The sequence below is a fragment of the Apodemus sylvaticus genome, chromosome 18 (assembly GCF_947179515.1).
Source record: "Apodemus sylvaticus chromosome 18, mApoSyl1.1, whole genome shotgun sequence".
Classification (NCBI taxonomy): domain Eukaryota; kingdom Metazoa; phylum Chordata; class Mammalia; order Rodentia; family Muridae; genus Apodemus; species Apodemus sylvaticus.
Window position 1 is genome coordinate 8,854,304 of NC_067489.1, and position 19,463 is coordinate 8,873,766.

The window sequence follows — 19,463 nt, forward strand, 5'->3', positions numbered from 1 at the left end:
CCCGGATGTGCACACTGTCCTTGGATGTAAACACTGCTATTGACCTAGACGTGGATGTCAGCCTGCGCCTGGGCTGCAGGCCTTCGGGGGCTTGGACCTGAACGGTGCCATGCAGCTCGCCCACGGGGCTCGGTCCAGCCTTCGCGGCTTCCTGTTTCCACCCTCACTCTCTCCAGCAGCGTTTCTCCTTTCCTTTCTCAACGCTACAACCTACTTTCCATTTCAGGACACTGGGGGCAAAGGCCCGGATGGCGGCGCGTCACGTGGGCGCGCGCCCACGTGACGCGGGCCGGCACGTGACGACATCCGTGCGGCGCGGAGACTCCCGGAGAAGCGAGGAGAGTAAGCGGCGGCCGGGCGGGCGGCCGGGAGGGCGGCCGGGCTCTCGCGAGACCCTCGGCTCACGTGACCAGCGGGCGCGGCCCTGCTCACGTGACAGGCGCTGCCGGCCGCAGGGTCCTCTCGGTGCCGGCGCCGCAGCTGCCGGGCCTCTCGAGTCGGTGGACGCGCCCTCCCGCCGGCCTCGCCGCCCGCGCAACCGCCGTCCTCCGGCCTCGGCTGCGTCGCGCCATGGCGGCCCCCGGCGCCCGGCAGCCGCTGCTCCTGTTGCTGCTGGGTGAGCCCTGGAGGGAGGGAAGGAAGGAGGGAGGGAAGGAGGGCCGGGCGGCGTCGGCGTCTCGGGACGGACGGGAACGGGGCGCCAGGGGCGCCAGGCCGGGCGGGAACGGGGCGCCCGGGCCGCGGGCGTCGAGTGGGCCTCGAGCCGGCCGGGCTGCTCCACTCCGCTCCGCAGTGGCGCTCGCCGCCTCGGAGCCCGTGCGGGCCTCAGGACGCAGGTGCGGGGTGGGAGCCCAGGCTGAGGCGCCCTGGAAGGAGCCGGGATGGAGTTCCTGCTCGGCAGTGCTGCCGCCTCCGAGCTACCCCGAGAGAGGCACCGGCGCTGCCCCCGCCCCTGCCTGGGGTGCCCTTCCTCGCCGCTGTATCCCAGCAACGCGGAGGGGTTCGCTGCGGTGCCGGCGTCTGCAGGAGCGGATCGCCGGGCACGGACGCTCACGAAGCCCCGAGCGCCTGTCAGGACCCATCAGACCCCGAAATTGTGTGACTGTGACTTTACGGAATTTGCTTTTTCCCTTTTTTAATGTGGCTGCTTGTATGAAACGAACTCTTTGGCCCGTGAGAGGTGCGCTTACTCGGGGGGCCTCAAACCAGAAGCCTTGTTCGGGGACCTGGGACCCGTCACGGTTAAGTAGTGTAACTAGAATACGCGTTGCTGAGACAAGTCCTGTCGTGTCAGAATGGCTTGGTTAGGAGAGTCCACAGGGCTTGGTAACTACTGGACTTAAATCTCCAGCACAGCCAAAAATACTTAAACCCTTAGAATGCTTATACTTTAAAAATAAGAGGGGGGGGTCTCAACCCTGTGGAACATGCAGAAACTCACAGGTTCACGTTCTCACTCACTGCCTCTGCTTCCTAAATGCTGTTTGGGATAAAAGCAAGACACCAGATTAGGCCTCTTCATGTTTTTGAAACTATCCTCTGGCTTGCATAGTGGTTTACACCTTTAATCCAGCACCAGAGAGAGGCAGTGAGGATCTCTTTAACAGGCCATTCTGGGTTCTAAGACAGCCGGGACCGGAGACCCTGTTGCAAAAATTAAATAAACGAATGAATGAATAAAACTAATCAGTGGTGACTCACACTTGTTAGACTTTGGAGGCTGAGGCAGGGGAATTTTAAGATTGGGTCAGCCTGAGTTAGGTAATGAAATCCTTTTAAGAAAAGAAAAGAAAAGTGACGGTGGTGGCTTAAACTTGAAATCTAAGCGCTTAGCAGGCTAATGTGGGAGAATTTCTGTCAATTGGAGGCCTACGGGGACTACAGAGTGAGATACTGTTTCAAGGCAAAAACAAAGTGGAGAGGGAACCTGATTGAGTGCCCTATGCCATAAATTTTGTCCCAGCTTTCTCAAAAGTAATTTAGCAACTTTGAGATCTTAGTTGTGTGGCTTCAAAAATAATTTTATCTTAAAACAAATTCTACAACATTGGGATTGTCAATTGTTCCTGCATTAATTGCTATCTGCTCAAGTGCTTAATAGAAAACAGACGAGTGCGGACTGAAACCAGTATGTATGATTGCTTAATGGGACTGTTCCGTTTTGGGGCTAACCCAGGACCTTCCCTTTTCTGGATGTGCGCCATCAGTTCAGAAGGATGAGATGTCTAAACAATGTTAGCCTGGGTTGTGGGACCTTGAGTTCTTTACTAGTTTGGTGATCAAGTGCTTCAGTGGTCTTGTAATTTTGAGTTTCTATTCTGTTAGACCCAACTCAGATATTGTTATCTTGACCTGACTTTTTTAAAGATTTATTTGTTTATTTTATATATATGAGTACACTGAAGCTGTCTTCTGACAGACCTCTGGACATCCGATTCCATTAAAGATGGTTGTGAGCCACCATGTGGTTGCTGAGGATTGAACTCAGAAGCTCTGGAAGACAGTCAGTTCTCCTAACTCCTGAGCGCCACCTCTGCAGCCCGACCTGGCCCTTTAACTGTGGACACACGGACAGACTCTGGCACCTGTCCTGTGGGTGTCCTGTTCCTTTGAGTTATTACGAGCCCCAGTCCTGACACATAGCATTGCCTGGTGCTTTCATGAAGTGCCGGGTCCACAGCAGTAGTCCTGAACTGAATCTAGAAGAAACACTTGTCACTTTTCTCCCACAGCAGTCTGCGTTGCTTGCCCCAGCCTCATGGCAGCTAGCCAGCTGGGAGGCAGTCATGCCTCAGGAGTGGCAGTGCAGTGTGTGGAGTAGAACTTTGGCCATTTGTTTAAATGTTCAAAGGTGATTATGTGTCACTAGATAAGAAGAGACTGGTTGTAAGTCTAGCAAGAGAATTCAGGGTGTGGTTGGCTGGAGACAGGTCTCACTATGTAAGTAGCTCAGGCTAGCTTACCTGCACTCCTTCACCAAGTGCTGGAGAAGCAACGCTGACCAGTAGGCCACACAGTGAAGCCGACAAACAGGCCGCTCACTCCTGAGACCTTAAAGCAAGTTATTCCTAGGCCTCCACCTCAGCAGGAGGGAATCATAGTGACAACCTTTTGGGTTGTCATAGTAATTTAATTGAAAAATGCTTTGAGCCAGGGGGTGGTGGCGCACGCCTGTAATCCCAGCACTCTGGGAGGCAGAGGCAGGGTTCCAGGATAGCCAGGGCTATACCGAGATCGAAAAAACCAAATCCAAAAAAAAAGGAAAGAAAAGAAAAGTGCTTTGAGCAATATACTTGTCACAAAGTAAAAGTGTCACAAGTACTTGTTAAGAAGGACTTCCTGGGCAAAGAAGAGAGCCTCAAAACAAAAGTGGTTAAGTAGCAAGACTCTTTGGTGGAATGGTGAACTGCTGGGGTGTGGTGGCAGCCAGCCTCTCTGCTTGCTCTCTTCCCCTTGTCAGTTGTGTAATCTCAAGGTGGTTAGGTGGCTGCTGCTGGCTCCAAGGTCACAGAGCTTGGTCCACAGCTTCTGCCTTGGGCATGTATGCAGCCCACTGTCTAACTAGTTGCAGAGAAGGGAATTTCCACAAGTGTAGTGTTTTGAAAGAATTAGCCGGCATTGCCCTTTGACCCCTGGAGAAATGAGACATGCCTTTGTGATCATTAGCAGGCAGGCGGGGACTCCAGGCAGCTGCTCTTGTCTCAGCCCCATTGGCTGCAGGCATGTTAACTAGGGGGGGGACTAGGACCTCTTCTGCTGAAGTATTTAAGTGGTGCGTGCCTTTTAAACAGCTTCTTTTATTTTTTTTTTCTGGTTTTTTTTTTTTTTTTTTTTTTTTTTTTGGATTTGGTTTTTTCAAGACCAGGTTTCTCTGTATAGCCCTGGCTGTCCTGGAACTCATTCTGTAGACCAGGTTGTCCTTGAACTCAGAAATCCACCTGCCTCTGCCACCCAAAGTGCTGGGATTACAGGCATGCGCCACCACTGCCCAGCCAAACAGTTTCTTTAAAGATAATGTTTTGTGTGTATGAGGCCTTGCCTGCACGGATATGCTTGTAGAGGTCAGTAGAGAGCATTGGATCCCCTGGAGCTGGAGTGATAAATGGTTTGGGTGGTTGTGAGCCATTATCTGGATGCCGAGAGCTGAGCCCAGGGCTTCTGCAGCAAGTGTTCTAAAGCACTAAGCCATCTCCTTGTCCCGGTTTGTTTTATGCTTATGAGTGTGTGTGTGTGTGTCTGCGTGTATGCATGCATGCATGCAGTGCCCACTGAAGCCAGCAGAGGGCATCAAATCTTGAGGAACTGGATTTTTGTGAGCTGGAATATAGATTCTGGATATATAGATTCTTGTAACTTGCCATGTTGTTGCTAGGTATAAAACCTGGGCCCTCTGAAAGATCAGCCAGTGCTCTTAATGGCTGGCCTTTCTCTACTCCATCCCTTCTATTTTATTTTATTAAGGTAGTAGAACTAAAGGCAGGTTATTAAGAAAGAGAAAGACACACCACAGAATGGGAGCAACTAATGAGCGGAGGAAAAGGCACGCTCTTAAAAGCCAAAAAGTTTATTTCAGATTTTAGTAAGACTTTGTTTTCCTTTGAATGTGCATATTTACTAGATTGGGGGAAAGTATGTTTGACAATAACACTCATGAAAAAATAGTCTAGTTAGAACTGGACTGTGTGCTGCCAGAGGTGTCTGCTGTGCTGGCCAGTTAGACCTCGGCCCTTCTGTTCAGGACATCTCTGGCCAAGAAGCTTTAGTCCTGCAAGCCGTGACCTTTCCGGCCTTTAGGTTTGTTTGTTTGTTTGTTTGTTTGTTTCAAGACAGGGTTTCTCTGTGTAGTCCTGGGTGTCCTGGAACTCACTCTGTAGACCAGGCTGGCCTCAAACTCAGAAATCTGCCTGCTTCTGCCTCCCAAGTGCTGGATGGTCTTTTTTTTTTTTTTAAACAGGTGTTTTGTGTATGTGTAAGGGGGGGTTCACATAGGCCAGAAGAGGATGTTGGGTGGCCTGGAACTGGACAGGTGGTTGTGAGCTACCTAATCTGGCTGCTGGGACTCAAACTTGGGTCTTGTGGAAGAATAGCAAATATTCTTGACCACAGAGCCATCTCTGACCCCTATATTCAGTTGCTTTCTCTGAAACAGAGACTTGGTATGTAGCAATGAGTTGGCCTAGAACTTTATAGGTAAATCAGGTTGGCCAAATACTTATATGGTTTTTCTGCCTTTGCTTATCTAGTTTTAAGATTACCTGTGTATGCCACCACACTTGACTATTACACTTAATAGTTTTATGTCAGCTTGACACAGGCAAGAGTTAACTGCGATAAAGAAGCCTCGATTGAGAAACTACCTCTAAAAGAAGGAACATGTAGGACAGTTTTTAAATTAATGATTGATGGGCAAAGGGCTAGCTCATTGTGGGTGGCACCGTCCCTGCGCTAGCAGTCCTGGATTCTGTAAGAAAGCAGGGGATTGAGCCAGTAAGTAGCACCCTTTCGTGCCTGTGTCAGCTCTTGCCTCTAGGTTCCTGCCCCACCTGAGTTTCTGTCCTGACTTCTTGAGTGACCAGCGGTGATGTGGAAGTGTAAGCTGAATGAATCCCCAAGCTGTGATTGGTCATAGCATTTCATCATAGCAATAGGAACTCACTAGAATAGCTACGCTCTGTTTGTAAATCTTTATGTGTATGTGATTGGGAGAGTTTATTTGTATTACTTGCCCTTGAAGGTCAAAAGAAAGCATTGGATCCTCTGGAAGTGGAGTTACAGAAGGTTGCAGGCTGCAGGGTCAGCCGGAACTAAACCTATGTCCTCTACAAGAACTGACACGTGGCTTCAGCCCCCACTGTTTCTAAAAGTCTACAACCACAGCTTTTTTTTTGGTTTGTTTGTTTGTTTGTTTGTTTTGTTGTGTTTTTTCGAGACAAGGGTTTCTCTGTGTAGCCTTGGCTGTCCTGGAACTCATTTTGTAGACCAGGCTGGCCTCGAACTCAGAAATCCCCTCTGCCTCTGCCTCCCAAGTGCTGGGATTAAAGGCGAGTGCCACCACTGCCTTCCCTGCATCCGCTGTTGAGGGTAAGCTATAGTGGACTCTTTGGGGAAACTTTATAGTTACATGTTATTTTATTTGTGTATGCATGTGTTGGGCACATGTGCCAGGACTTATGTGAGGAGGCCAGAGCATCTCATTTCTCTCCTTCCAACATCTGAGACCCAGGGATGGAACTCAGTCATCAGGCCTGGTGGCAAGTGCCTTTGCTGAGCCATCTTGCCAGCCCTTCTGTTTTCAGGGTACACTAGTCATCCATGGGAGATGCTTTTAATAGAACCTGCTCAGACAGGACTCCCTGGCAGTGAGCTGCAGCTTGCTTCCTTCTGGGGTAGCTTTTTGAACATGAGTTTCAGTATTTGCTTTGCTGTTAGTCCAGTCAGGCTCTTGGTGTGAGTGGTAGTTACTCTAAAAATGTTTGGAAGTTTGATTTTTTAAACAGTAGTTTATTTTTTAAGATAAAGTCTTGCTATGTATTCCTCATAGGCTTTGAACTTACTGTATTCATAGCCTGAAACTTCTGGTTATCCTCCTGCCTCACACTCCCACGTAGACACCTCAGACTCATGTTTTAGTATCCTTAGAAGACTATATACAAGCTTTTAACAGCAGAGACTTGTCACTGAATAGTGTGGTTGTTGCTGTGTAGTTGTTGGCTTTGGAATGAGCAAAGGTACCTGACTTGTTCATCTGTAAACTGTAATGAAACTTGATAGTTGTCAAAGAACCATGCCACCTCTGTTGCCTTTTTTCTGGAGACTCGGTCTCACTGTATGGTCGTACCTGGCCAAGAACTCACTATGTGTAAACAAGCCTGGCCTAAAATTCACAAAGACCTGCCTTCCTCCTGAATGCTGGGAATAAGGTTGTACTGCCGTGCCCAGCTGAAAGCACTGCTGTCTCACATGCTGCTGGGCACTTGACTAGGACAGTGGGATTGTTTATTACTTTCTATGTCTCCTCTGTACTGTGGATTGGTAGACTGCTGATCCTCCTGTCTCAGCCTCCCCAGTGTTAGGATTACAGGTGTGAGCTTTACTAGATGTATTTAACAAGTCAGAAAGGAAATGCCCTGAAAAGATCATTATTATTCATTAGAAAACCTTCAGTTTCCGTATGTCTTTGAACCTCCACAGATAGCGCATCCCTTGACGTGTATGGGCTGAGAATGTGTCCAACATTGCTCGGCTGTGTGCTGGGAGAATCCAAGCACTGTGCCTGAGCTCATGACTGCCACAGCCCTGCTCTGAGAAGTAAAAACGAGCCAGAGTGTAACCCTTTGTTTGGGATCTCAGTGAGAACACTCACTGCGACTGTCTTGGCTTTGTGAGTAGGTTGATGCTTGCCTGCGGTATACCTTTCAGGCCCCATCACATCTACAGAGAAATCATTTAAGACATGTGCCTTGGGTAAATACTCTGGTGGTAGCACTTGCGGGTGAGATTGTCAGGTTGACAGAACAGCCTTGAAGATGGCAGTTTCTATGGAATGAAGAGTTGGAGCACCTTCAGGTTTGAGGGACACAGCCTGTAATAGAAGATGGAGAAAACAGCAGTCATATGATTGTCTCTTTCTTCTGGAAGCAGCAGGCCTTGCACATGGCGCCTCCGCACTCTTTGAGGTGAAAGACAACAATGGCACAGCGTGTATAATGGCCAGCTTCTCTGCCTCCTTTCTGACCACCTACGAGACTGGAAATGGTTCTAAGGTAGGAGACACCAGCAGTGTGGGATTTTGAAAAATTGCCCTGCCTTAGTCTGGCCTTGTCACTTGTGCAAATAGCTTCTGGGCCCATCAGTAATCTCTGCGGTAGCTGCTGAGTGGCAATGTTTTCTGGATGAGTGTTTGATCACCACCTTGAAGACCTTCACAGAAGTCAGCATGTTTGCTGACTGCTTTCTTTCCTGGTGCTCAGTTAGCATTCTGACATTTCTCAAGGATTTGTATGATCTGCTTCCCTTGCTTCAGAATATCACTGTTCCAAGAGCTGTATTCTGAGGGACGGCTGGTGAGCAGTGCTATAGTCTGTTCCTTTAAGAAAGATGTTCTTGGGCTGGTGAGATGGCTCAGCGGGTAAGAGCACTGACTGCTCTCCCAAAGGTTCTGAGTTCAAATTCCAGCAACCACATGGTGGCTCACAACCATCTGTAATGAGATCCGACTCCCTCTTCTGGTGTGTCTAAAGACAGCTGCAGTGTACTTACATATAATAATAAATACATCTTTAAAATAAAAAAAAAAAAAAAGAAAGATGTTCTTAGTAGGCTGAACCTAATGGCACACATCTTTAATCCCAGCACTCAGAAGGAGGCAGAGGCCAGCAGGTTTTGAATTCAAGACCAGCCTTAGAACCACACAATAAGACCCCGTCTCTACAAATAAGCAAACAAAAATATGTTCTTAGTGGTTACATTAAAGCAAGTTTGTGTTTCTATAGTTCTTAGATTACTAGATGAGTATCATGCATTTCTTTTTAATTACCTGCTAGTAAATGTTTCACAACACTCATTATATGTAATCACCCTTTTAAATGCCTCCCTGCATCATGACATACCCCATACCTGCAATCCTACTACTTAAAAAGTTCAGGGGTTCAAGCCTAGCCTGGGCTATATGAAACCCTGTATCAGTAATTCAATCCTGAATTACATTTTGTTTTCCATTCTTGATTGGAATTCTCCTGTCTCTCCCACAGCCCCTTACAGCCACATTCAGTTCTGCACTGGAGGGCGATAGGGATTGGTCCTGCAGGGTAACTCTTCCTTAGAGCTGTTTAAGGTCCCTAACTCATTTGTACTAGTTTCTGTGTAAATGCAGAAAGGTCTGCTATCAGAGAAATGCCGTCTAATAATAAATTACTTGTCTAAGCCTTTAGAAGCTTCTAAAGATTTATTTTATGTATATGAGTACACTGTCACTGTCTTCAGACCCGCCAGAAGAGGGCATCAGATCCCATTACAGATGGCTGTGAGCCACCATGTGGTTGCTGGGAATTGAACTCCTGACTTCTGGAAGAGCGGCCTGTGCTCTTAACTGCTGAGCCATTTCTCAGTCCCTTTAGAAGCTTCTTACTTTTTCCCCATTTAGTTTTTTGTTTGTTTGATTTTTTTTTTAAGATGTATTTATTTATTATATGTGAGTACACTGTAGCTGTCTTCAGACACTCCAGAAGAGGGCGTCATCTCATTATGGGTGGTTGTGAGCCACCATGTGGTTCCTGGGGTTTGAACTCAGGGCGTTTGGAAGAGCAGTCAGTGCTCTTAACTGCTGAGCCATCTCTCCAGCCCCAACCCCTTTGGTTTTTCAAGACAGGGTTTCTCAATATAACCCTGGCTGTCCTCGAACTCCCTCTGTAGACCTGGCTGTCCTCTTAACTCAGAAATCTGCCTGCCTCTGCCTCCCAAGTGCTAGGATTAAAGGCGTGCACCACCACCACCTAGCTATAATTATTTTTATTAATTTTAATTATTTATTTTTGTAGATAAGTGTTTGCCTGCATATCTATCTGTGAAGTACACATGTGTAGTGCCCATGAATGTCAGATTCCCAAAAACTGGAGTTTAAGATAGTTGCGAGCCATCATGTAGGTGCTGGGAATATAATCCAGGTCCTCTCTGGAAGAGCTCTTAACCATTGAGCAATCACTCTAGCCCCTTTGCCCCTTTAGCTTACTTTTTAGCCCCCGGGGTGGAGTAGGGGTGGGCAGTAGTGTGCCACAGCACATGGATAAAAGCCAGAAGACAGGATAGGCGGTGCTGGCACCTTTAATCTCAGCACTTGGGAGGCAGAGGCAGGCAGATTTCTGAGTTCAAGGCCAGTCTGGTCTACAGAGTGAGTTCCAGGACAGCCAGGACTGTACAGAGAACCCCTGTCTCGAAAAACCAAAAAAAAAAAAAAAAAAAAAAAGAAAAAGAAAAAAAAGAAAGAAAAGAAAAAAAGAAAAAAAAGCCAGACGACAACTTGGGAATTGATCTCTCTACCCAATGGGTCCTTGGATTGAGCTCAGGTTGTTGGGCCTGGTGGCAGGTGCATTTACCCACTGAGCCGTTCTGCCCACCTCTGGTGTTTGTCTTTGGTAATTTAGGGGCCTGGGGTTGGTGAGGGTTGGTTTGTGTTGAGAGTGACAGTGTATCCCATGTCCCAATGTGACCTGGAATCCCTGACCCTCCAGCTTCCAGCTCCCACGCGCTGGGAGTACAGGCTTGCCCATCACGCTCAGGTTATGCAGTGCTGAAGAAAGGTTGGGGCTTCATGTGTGCGTGACAGGACCAGTTGAGCTCAATCTCGCACCCTTGTAAATACTCTTTAAAGACATTTTTATTCCAAAAAAGAAGTAGCATTAAGTTAGATCCTTTACTTTCAAGGTAACTTTGGCTTTCATTCTTTTATAAAATGAAATTAATAGTAGGATTTTCTAAATTTTATATTTACACTGTACTTTATTGCACAGCACTGGCGGGTCTCAAGCTTATGTCTTCCTGCCTCTGCTTCCTGCGTGTTGGAATTAAGGTGTGCACACAATGAGTGGGAAGCAGGTTGACCCTGACTCTGCCAGGTCTCTCACACTGGATTACTTGTCAGCCTGTTTCTGTTAGTAGTGAGATGCAGTGAGCTTTTTATTGTTTTGCTAAAACTGAATACTTTATAGAACACTGTACTCATATCTACCACAGCTGGTTAGGATTTCAGAATGCTCAGAAATGTCTGAAGAAGATGGGAATGCTGACTACCCCGGATTACGTCATACACATTGTTTGCACGTACTGAGCTACATTGCACTAACTTTGTACAGATGCTGCACCAAGTGAGAGTGTGTGAGTGACTGCTTTAGGATTGATTAGAAACACACGCAGTGTCCATCAGCCTGCATGGCAGCGCTTCTTAACATACATTCTCATGGAGTCGCATTGGAATTGTATTTGTCCTAGATCTCGAACATGACCCTGCCAGCCTCTGCAGACGTACTGAAAAACAGCAGTTCTTGTGGTAAAGAAAATGGTTCTGAACCCAGCCTCGCAATTACTTTTGGAAGCGGACATTTACTGAAACTTAACTTCACAAAAAATACAACACTCTACAGTGTCCAGCATATGTATTTTACGTATAACTTATCAGACACACAATTTTTTCCCAATGCCAGCATCAAAGGTAAGACTCATTCGTATAAAACACGCAGATCCGAAGGGAAGGGTAGAGAACTTGCCTTTCCAAGAGCCACCTGAGGGGCCACTGTTTCTACCTGCCCTTCTGAGCCATTGCTTCTTTGTCCTTTCTGCCCCCTTCTTTTAGATGCTTGCAGAGCCTGCGTATGCTTCTCTGTCCATAGGCTTTGTCATGGGCCACTGCATGCTGGCATGTGCACATGGCACGGGATCCCTCTCCTCTCTCAGTCCCTGAGATTTACAGCTTGCCCTCACGATGGTTTTTTTTGGGGGGGGGTTGGTTTTTTTTTTTTTTTTTTTTTTTTTTTTTTTTTGATTTAGCCCTGGCTGTCCTGGAACTCACTCTGTAAACCAGGCTGGCCTCGAACTCAGAAATCCGCCTGCCTCTGCCTCCCGAGTGCTGGGATTAAAGGCAAGCACCACCACTGCCCGGCTGATGTTTTTCTTTTTAAACTCCAATAAAACTGTTCTTAAGCTTCACAACAAACAAAAGAATACAAGATGATGGTATAAGTCACTTCTGACTCAGGTACTGGCGAACACATTGCGTTTTGTTTTGTTTGTTGATTGGGATACAGGGATTCACACCGTGAACTTCACAACTGACATCAAAGCAGACATCAACAAAACATACCGATGTGTCAGTGATATCCGGGTCTACAGGAATAATGTGACCATTGTGCTCCAGGATGCCACTATCCAGGCCTACCTGTCGGGTAGCAACTTCAGCAAGGAAGGTAAGGTGCTGAGTGACGAGGCTGCAGGTGACACTCCACAGTGGATGGAGTCTACCTCCATCTGGCAGTCCCTCTACGTTTAAAAGATGAGAGTGGGCACATCCTGATTAGGAGGATAGAAACTTGGCTCATACAAGCTGGTGTCAGTCATGCACAGAACGCGGAGTGATCCTGTGGGTGGAGCCCAAACCCTCTGCCTGTAAGGCGGCTTCCTCAGACCAGCTCCGGCATCTCTGGAGGAGCTGTGACCCCTGGCCTGCATCAGTTTGCCAAGCTAGTGGGTCCAGTTGCCACTTCGCCCCAAATCCTGTCAGTTAGCTCTGAAATCGTCCTTTGGAAAGGTGAGGGCATGTGGTTTCTCACAGACTGACCTGGTTGCCTGTCCTTGCTATCTCTCCTTCTCAGGCTTCTTGCGTAACCCTAATGAAGACTGGTGTGACTGTGGAGAGAGCTAACTTGGGTGCTGTCTCAGTTCTAAGTCAGTTGCAGGCCAGGGGTGGAGTGTGTATGTTTTCTCAGCAGATGACCCTAGTCTGCCACCTAAAGTTTAAAAACAAAGGTGTTATTGACAGAACAAAGGGTAAAAGACAACCCACACACATGAGCCAGACATAATTAGAAGAAATAGGTGGTTCTGAAAGATGCTGACTTTGTTTGGTTGAGGCCCTTTACCAACCTCTCTGCATCTGATCTTTATAGCAGTGCCCCTTTTCTATTGACTGCCATCACACATTTAGTAGATGGAAGCCAGAGTCAAAATTGGGAGCAGCGAGTATTTGCAGACAAACGTCCAGGTCATCTAGGTGCTGACTGACCAGCATCCTGTTACGCTTGCTCAGCCATGTGCAGGACAGATGTGCGCGCGCACACACACACACACACACACACACACACACACACGAGGTGCAGTGCATGCATGTAGCGGGAGCTCACCCCTTGGGAGTCATTCTGCCCGGTGGGGTGAGTACTCAGGCTGTAAGCCTGCAACACTTCCTACCTGCTACACCTGAGTGATGTATTCTTAAGCTTCTGGTCTGCTTTCATAGTTTCCTAATAATTGTTATTTAACACAATTTCACATGAGTGTGTACACATGTGTTTGTAGGCAACACAGGCAGGCTTGACCAGGAAGGAAGCCTTGAGTTAACTCCTCCTGTTACTATAAATGGTCAGACCAAAGAAAACTTGGGCACTTAACAAATCTTGTTTAAAGGAAATAAAATGCAGCTGGAGAGATGGCTCAGCAGTTAAAGAACATTGACTGCTCTTCAGAGGACTTGGGCTTGACCCCCCACCGGGGTGGTGGTTGCCAGCTCTCTCTAACTCCAGTTCTAGGGCGACCTCTTCTGGCTCCCTGAGCACTAGGCACACATTCAACCCCTAAATGAGGCAAAACTTTGGGGGGTTTTCAAGTCAGAGTTTCTCTGTGTAGCCCTGGCTATCCCAGAACTCTATAGACCAGGCTAACCTTGAACTCAGAGGTCCACCTGCCTCCCAAGTGCTTTGACTCAAGGTGTGCGCTACTATGCCCAGCTTCAGGCAAAACACTTAAACACATAATGTGACTTTTTTTAAAAAGGGGAAATAAAGTGCTAGCTGGCCCTGGCTCTTTCGTGAAGAACAGGTACTTTGCTAAAGATAGGCGGGCAGTTGGTTCTCAGCCTGGAGAGGGCTGTAGGTAATACTGCTGCAGGCCCAAGAAGGCCACACCAAGGTCCCACCAGGTGTATGGTGCAGGACGCGTCAGGCACCGGGCTTTCCAGGTCACCAGCAGACTTAGTTTACTCTCTTTTCCTTTGGGGGGTGGGGTTGGTGGGAGGTCTGATTGAGTATGTGTGAGCATGTGCTTGAGGACAGGTGCCACCGAGGGCAGAGGTCAACGCTGGGTCTGCTCTGGGTGTAGTTTCAGGCAGGTTCACAGAGCATTTAACTTGGCCTCCTTATCTACGCCTCTTTTGATGTTGTCACTGTTCCTGTTGTGGTTCTTGTTATGTGTTATGTACACCCACGCCTGAGGAGGCCAGAAGTGTTGGCTTTCCGTTGGGTCTGTGGGAAATGGTGAACTGCCCAACCCGGGTGCTGGGGGTTACTCAGGGTCCCAGGACACTCTCAGACACTTCAGCCGTCAAGCTCACCCCTCCAGCCAGGCTTCCCAGGCTTTAATCTTGAAGGGTTGTTATCTGAGACTTAAATAGATGAGAGATTCTTCCAGACTGAAAAGTTAGCAGTAACAGCCTCGGAAACAGACTCCCTCCCTTCTCCTCTCCCAGCAGGCCCCTGCACATCCTTGTTGATAACATGCAGCTGTAGTTAATTGTGTGTTTTATAAATGGCAGGCCTGGCCAGGGCCTGACAGTCAAGAGTTCCTGTCTTGTTTCTAACACAGTGTCTCCCATGTGACAGCTTAGTGTAAATACTTGAATTCATGCTACATTCATGTATATGATGTGAGCTAGACCTCACTCCCTTGTGGCGGGGTAAAGCCTTCTCTTGGTCTCAGTATATTTGCTTGCTCACTGAGAAGGAAGGCTAAGATGGGGAAAATATTGGGGGGGGGGGGGTTGGCGACAAGTGGGCTAGAGGGTTCTGGGTCTTCTCTCTGCTTCCCAGAACCCACTGTCCATGTGCCTATCAGATGCAGGGTGAAGAAGTGCCCTGCGGAGGTCAGAGGTGTCTCCATTTGTAACAGACACTCCAGCGTCTGGGGTAGTTGTAAGCAAGCTGGATTTTAAACTGCCCTTCCAACTGTCTTTACTGTCCCTGCAGAGACACGCTGTTCACAGGATGGACCTTCCCCAACCACTGGACCACCCACCCCCTCGCCACCACTTGTGCCCACAAACCCCATTGTGTCCAAGTACAATGTGACTGGTGACAATGGAACCTGCCTGCTGGCCTCTATGGCCCTGCAACTGAACATCACATACCTGAAGACAGACAACAAGGTAGGGAGATGGTGGTTTGCTGCTACTCACCGAAGGAGTGTGGTGCTTCAGTCTGTTCCGTAGGATATACTGTCATCAGTTGTGTAGACCGGGGAAGGCAGCGCAGGGGCTCATGAGAGCCCAAGGGGCTAGCGGACTTGGCAGCTCACAGAAGTGCCTTAATCCTAGGCGGAACATTACATTTTCCTTCAGCTTTTATTACTCAAACTTTGTGTTATTTGTTTATCCTCTGACAGGAACAATATCTGTGGGATGGGAGACACTTGTGTGTAGTTGAGCCAAGCCAAGGTTGTAGGCACCTGTAGTTTTAGCCACTCTGAAAGGGTGGATGCCTGGCAGCAGAAGGACCAGTTGAGGCATTGAGGCTAGAAAAAGCTAGAAAAAGCATCAAGGGCTGTGTTAGGGTTCTCTAAAGGAGCAGAACTTAAGAAAGATGTATAGGGTTTTTTTTTGTGTGTGTGTGTGTAATTTATTAGAATGGTTTATAGGCTGTAGTTCAGCTTGTTCAGAAATACAGTAGTCGTTCAGTTCACAGGGCTGATCTGATATCTGGTCTTCCTGATACACCAGAATCCCAAAGAGGTAGCCTCTAATGATAGTGAAGGAAATGGACCTGCTAGCAAGAGAAGCAGACGAAGTGCACTCTTCCTCTGTCTCTTATATAGGCTGCCAGAGAGTGGCCCAGCTTAAAGGGGAATCGTCCCACCTCAAAAGAAATAGGTCTTCCCACCACAGATGATTTAATTAAGAAAAAAATCCCTCATGAATGTATCCAGCCACTTAGGTTTTAGTTAATTCCAGATGTAGTCAAGTTGACACAAAGAAAAGCCATCACAGGGACCAATACAAGACATTTTTGCAAGGCACAGCATTCTGAATAGTAGGCACTATTTGGGAACTCAGAAGCCTGCCAGGTGTGGTTAATGGTTCCTCCTGACTTGTTAGAGTGGGTGTCTGCTCCATCAACCATTAGTAGTGCTGTTGACTGTGATGTAAAAGGGTCATCAGAGCCTAAATGATAACTTATTTGCTTTTCTTGTCAGACTGTGACGAGAGCATTCAACGTCGACCCAAATGACACATTTACTGGGAGTTGTGGCGACCAGTTGGTGACCCTGAAAGTGGTAAACAAGAATAGTGCCCTGGAATTGCAGTTTGGGATGGTGAGTCTAGTAGTAGTAGTATTAGTAAGTACACTGTTGCTGTCCCCAGACACACCAGAAGAGGGTGTCAGATCTCACTACAGATGGTCGTGAACCACCATGTGGTTGCTAGAATTTGAACTCATGACCTTTGGAAGAGCAGTCAGTGCTCTTAACCGCTAAGTCATCTCTCCAGCCCTGGGGTGTGTGTGTGGGGGGGGGGGGAATGGTGAGTCTTTTGTCACTTGGGACATATTCATTGGGCTCCTTTTGTGCCACCTGTTTCACACCCTTGGTGTGGTGGCAGTCAGGAATCTCCTCACTTCTCACCAACAAATACACACTGACATCATTTATTCTGCTCACATCTGGGGAGTCACCAAGGGCTTGGTGACTGGGGTAGCTAGAGAGAGCAGAGCGTGAAGGCCAGGCTGGGCCACCTGCTTCTCCAGCCCGCTTGCTCCTGGTTGTACTGTCTCCCAGGAAAAGCCTTATGTGCACTGCAAAGGACACTGTGTACATGGCACTGGGAAGGGTCTGTCTGTGGTGCTGGCTGATGCTGTGCCTGGGACTCCTGCATGTCTCCCAGCCAGCATAAGTTTTTGGTGTTTTGTTTTTCCAGACAGGCTTTCTCAGTGTAGCTCTGGCTATTCTGGAACTCACTCTGTAGACCAGGCTGGCTTCAAACTCAGAGATTTCCCCATCGTTGCCTCCAGAGCACTAGGATTAAAGGTGTATGCCACCACACACACACCGCTCAGCACAAATATGGGCTTATTGACAATTTCTTATAATGGATTTTAAATTTTTCTGTACCATTCTAAAGATATTTGTAAATAGCATGGTTCCTCTTGTCTCCATTTTAGTGGGTAACCTGGTGCTAACAGAGGTCTCAGGTTTGGGGCATGCTGGTGTATGCTTTAATCCAAGTACTGAGAGGTGCAGACAGGAACATAGGTTTAAGTGTTCACTGGGTTACATAGTGACAACCTGTATTAAAAAAAAGTTGGGGAGTTGGAGTGGTGGCTCAGTGATTGGGAACACTGGCTGCTCTTTTCAGAGGGCCTAAAAACAGAATTCTGAAAGAGGGAACCGAAATGTTGCTGTCTTTGTGCTGCAAATGTAGAGGTCCTATTGACTGGGTGTTGCCCCCCACCGTGTGCTGGCTGAAGATTGTCTTTTCTTTCAGAATGCCAGTTCTAGCCTGTTTTTCCTGAAAGGAGTCCAGCTGAATATGACTCTTTCTGATGCCAGAGGTGAGACGGCTCCCTCCTTCCTTCAGTTCATGCTCTCCTCACCCAGGGCAGCCCGGGCTTGAGCAGACTGTGTCTCACATTACAGAGCCCATGTTCAGCGCCTCCAACAGTTCGCTGAAAGCTCTTCAGGCCACCGTCGGGAACTCCTACAAGTGCAGCACGGAGGAGCGCATCTATGTCAGCAAGGCGCTCTCCCTCAATGTCTTCAGTGTGCAGGTCCAGGCTTTCAAGGTGGAGAGTGACAGGTTTGGGTCTGGTAAGTAGCAGAGGCATCGTAGAACTTTTTGTGGGACCAGGATATGGGCAGGGAGCAAAGCACCCTTCTCCTCTGCAAAGACCTTCCTTCTGCCCAGCTTGAGATTTCCCTTTGTAGGGAAGGAACTGTAGGGATGGGTGAGGTAAGGACGTTTTGGCTGAGGAAAGAGATGGCAGAGAGTGACTTGTTGTGAAAGTTGGGCTCTTTGTGAATGCCGACCGATGGTTCAGTGGTCAGGACCATTCATTCTAACCTGGGTGGAGGCACCTGGGACCATCCAGCTGTAGAGGAAACACTGAGTCTATAGATTTCCCAGAGGTGCTAAGCATTTTGTCCCCAGCCTGGCCTCATCCTTTCCCCTTAGGCTGGGGAGGGGCAAGTGGGCAGGGCAGGCAGGCAGGCGGGCCCTGGAGTGAATGCCCTGGGTTGCCTTTCTTGCAGTGGAAGAGTGTGTGCAGGATGGTAACAACATGCTGATCCCCATTGCTGTGGGCGGGGCCCTGGCAGGGCTGGTCCTCATCGTCCTCATCGCCTACCTCATCGGCAGGAAGAGGAGTCACGCCGGCTATCAGACCATCTAGCCTGGTGGGCAAGTGCGCCACAGACAGACGCACAGGGGCCTGTTCTCACATCCCCAAGCTTAGATAGGCGTGGAAGGGAGGCACACTTTCTGGCAAACTGTTTTCAAATCTGCTTTATCAAATGTGAAGTTCATCTTGCAACATTTACTATGCACAAAGGAGTAACTATTGAAATGACGGTGTTAATTTTGCTAACTGGGTTAAATATTTTGCTAACTGGTTAAATGTTAATATGTTACCAAAGTAGAGCTCTAAAGAGGACAGAAGGCTCCGCTCACTTGACTTTTAAGACTTGGTGTTTGGTTCTTCATTCTTTTACTCAGATTTAAGCCTTACAAAGGGAATCTCTGGTCCAGACACGGGCTGGAAGGCTGGCTGATGATTAGGCTGCACACTTGAGAAGCAAACGGGGGCAGGAGGTCCTGCCACACAGGCACGCACCGGGTCAACCTCTGGACACTTGGCTTGGGCTGCCTAGCCCGGGGGCCAGACTCTGGCATCTGGCTGGGCACGCCCCCTGGTGTTTCTGTGCTCTGCCACCCGTGAGCTGCCACTTTCCTAAATAGAAAATGGCATTATTTTTATTTGCTTTTTTGTAAATGGTTTCCAGTCTTCTGTTGGCGTTCAGGGTGGCCCTGTTTCTGCACTGTGTCCGACACTAGATTCACACTGCTGACCTGTTCGCAGGGGAGGTGGGCTGTACACTGACTGGACACTGAGCCTCAGCTCACTCAGCGCATTGCCTGTAACGATGCTAATAAAACGTCTCCTTCTTTGTCTGTCTGGACTCGTGCTTCTGTGACCCAGCAAGAGAGCCGTAGGTGTGATGCTAATGGGATTTTTGGCAATCTGGGGAGAGGAAGGTATTCTTCATGTGCTCAAGGTATGGGACAGTGTTGGGATAGCCAGGCTTCTGGTCAGCCTATGAGAAATGTTACTTGTCATGGCTCTAGAGTCTGAGTCTCTTACATGGCTGGTTGTTGTTTTGAGGTAGGATTTCATGTAGCTCAGGCTGGTCTTTCTGTGAAGCTTATTCTGCTTCTGCCTCCCAGTGCTGGGGTAAGAAGCATGTGTTACCATGTGTGGCTTTTAGATGAGTCTTTGGTGATGATAATATGGCGGTGTGATTATAGTCTCCAGCAGCACTGCACCTATGTCACAAGAACCTTATACACATCAAACAGGAAGTGAGTTGAAGAGGCCAATGCTCATGACCTGTCCAGACTCCTGCAGTATCTCCTCTGCTTGCTGGTGGAAGTTGAAAAGACTTGAGAAACTCCTCCAGGGACCACAGCAACTGTGTTCATGTTTTGAGAGGTCCCCATTTTC

At 48.2% G+C, this 19,463-nt stretch overlaps 1 protein-coding gene across 2 annotated transcripts; it reads left to right on the forward strand.

Moving 5' to 3' along the window:
• The first annotated feature begins 338 nt into the window (after positions 1–338).
• Positions 339–18,913, forward strand: Lamp1 (lysosomal associated membrane protein 1). 2 transcript variants are annotated; one of them, XM_052162029.1, is made up of 9 exons: positions 339–616; positions 7,639–7,763; positions 10,984–11,203; positions 11,796–11,954; positions 14,721–14,899; positions 15,943–16,062; positions 17,231–17,297; positions 17,383–17,553; positions 17,995–18,913. In XM_052162029.1, exons 1-9 carry the CDS (start codon positions 571–573, stop codon positions 18,132–18,134), a joined length of 1,227 nt encoding a protein of 408 aa, XP_052017989.1. In that variant the 5' UTR covers positions 339–570; the 3' UTR covers positions 18,135–18,913. The 2 variants fall into 2 exon arrangements, with proteins under 2 accessions (XP_052017989.1, XP_052017990.1); XM_052162030.1 differs by having other exon boundaries at positions 340–616; positions 7,642–7,763.
• Positions 18,914–19,463: the final 550 nt, after the last annotated feature.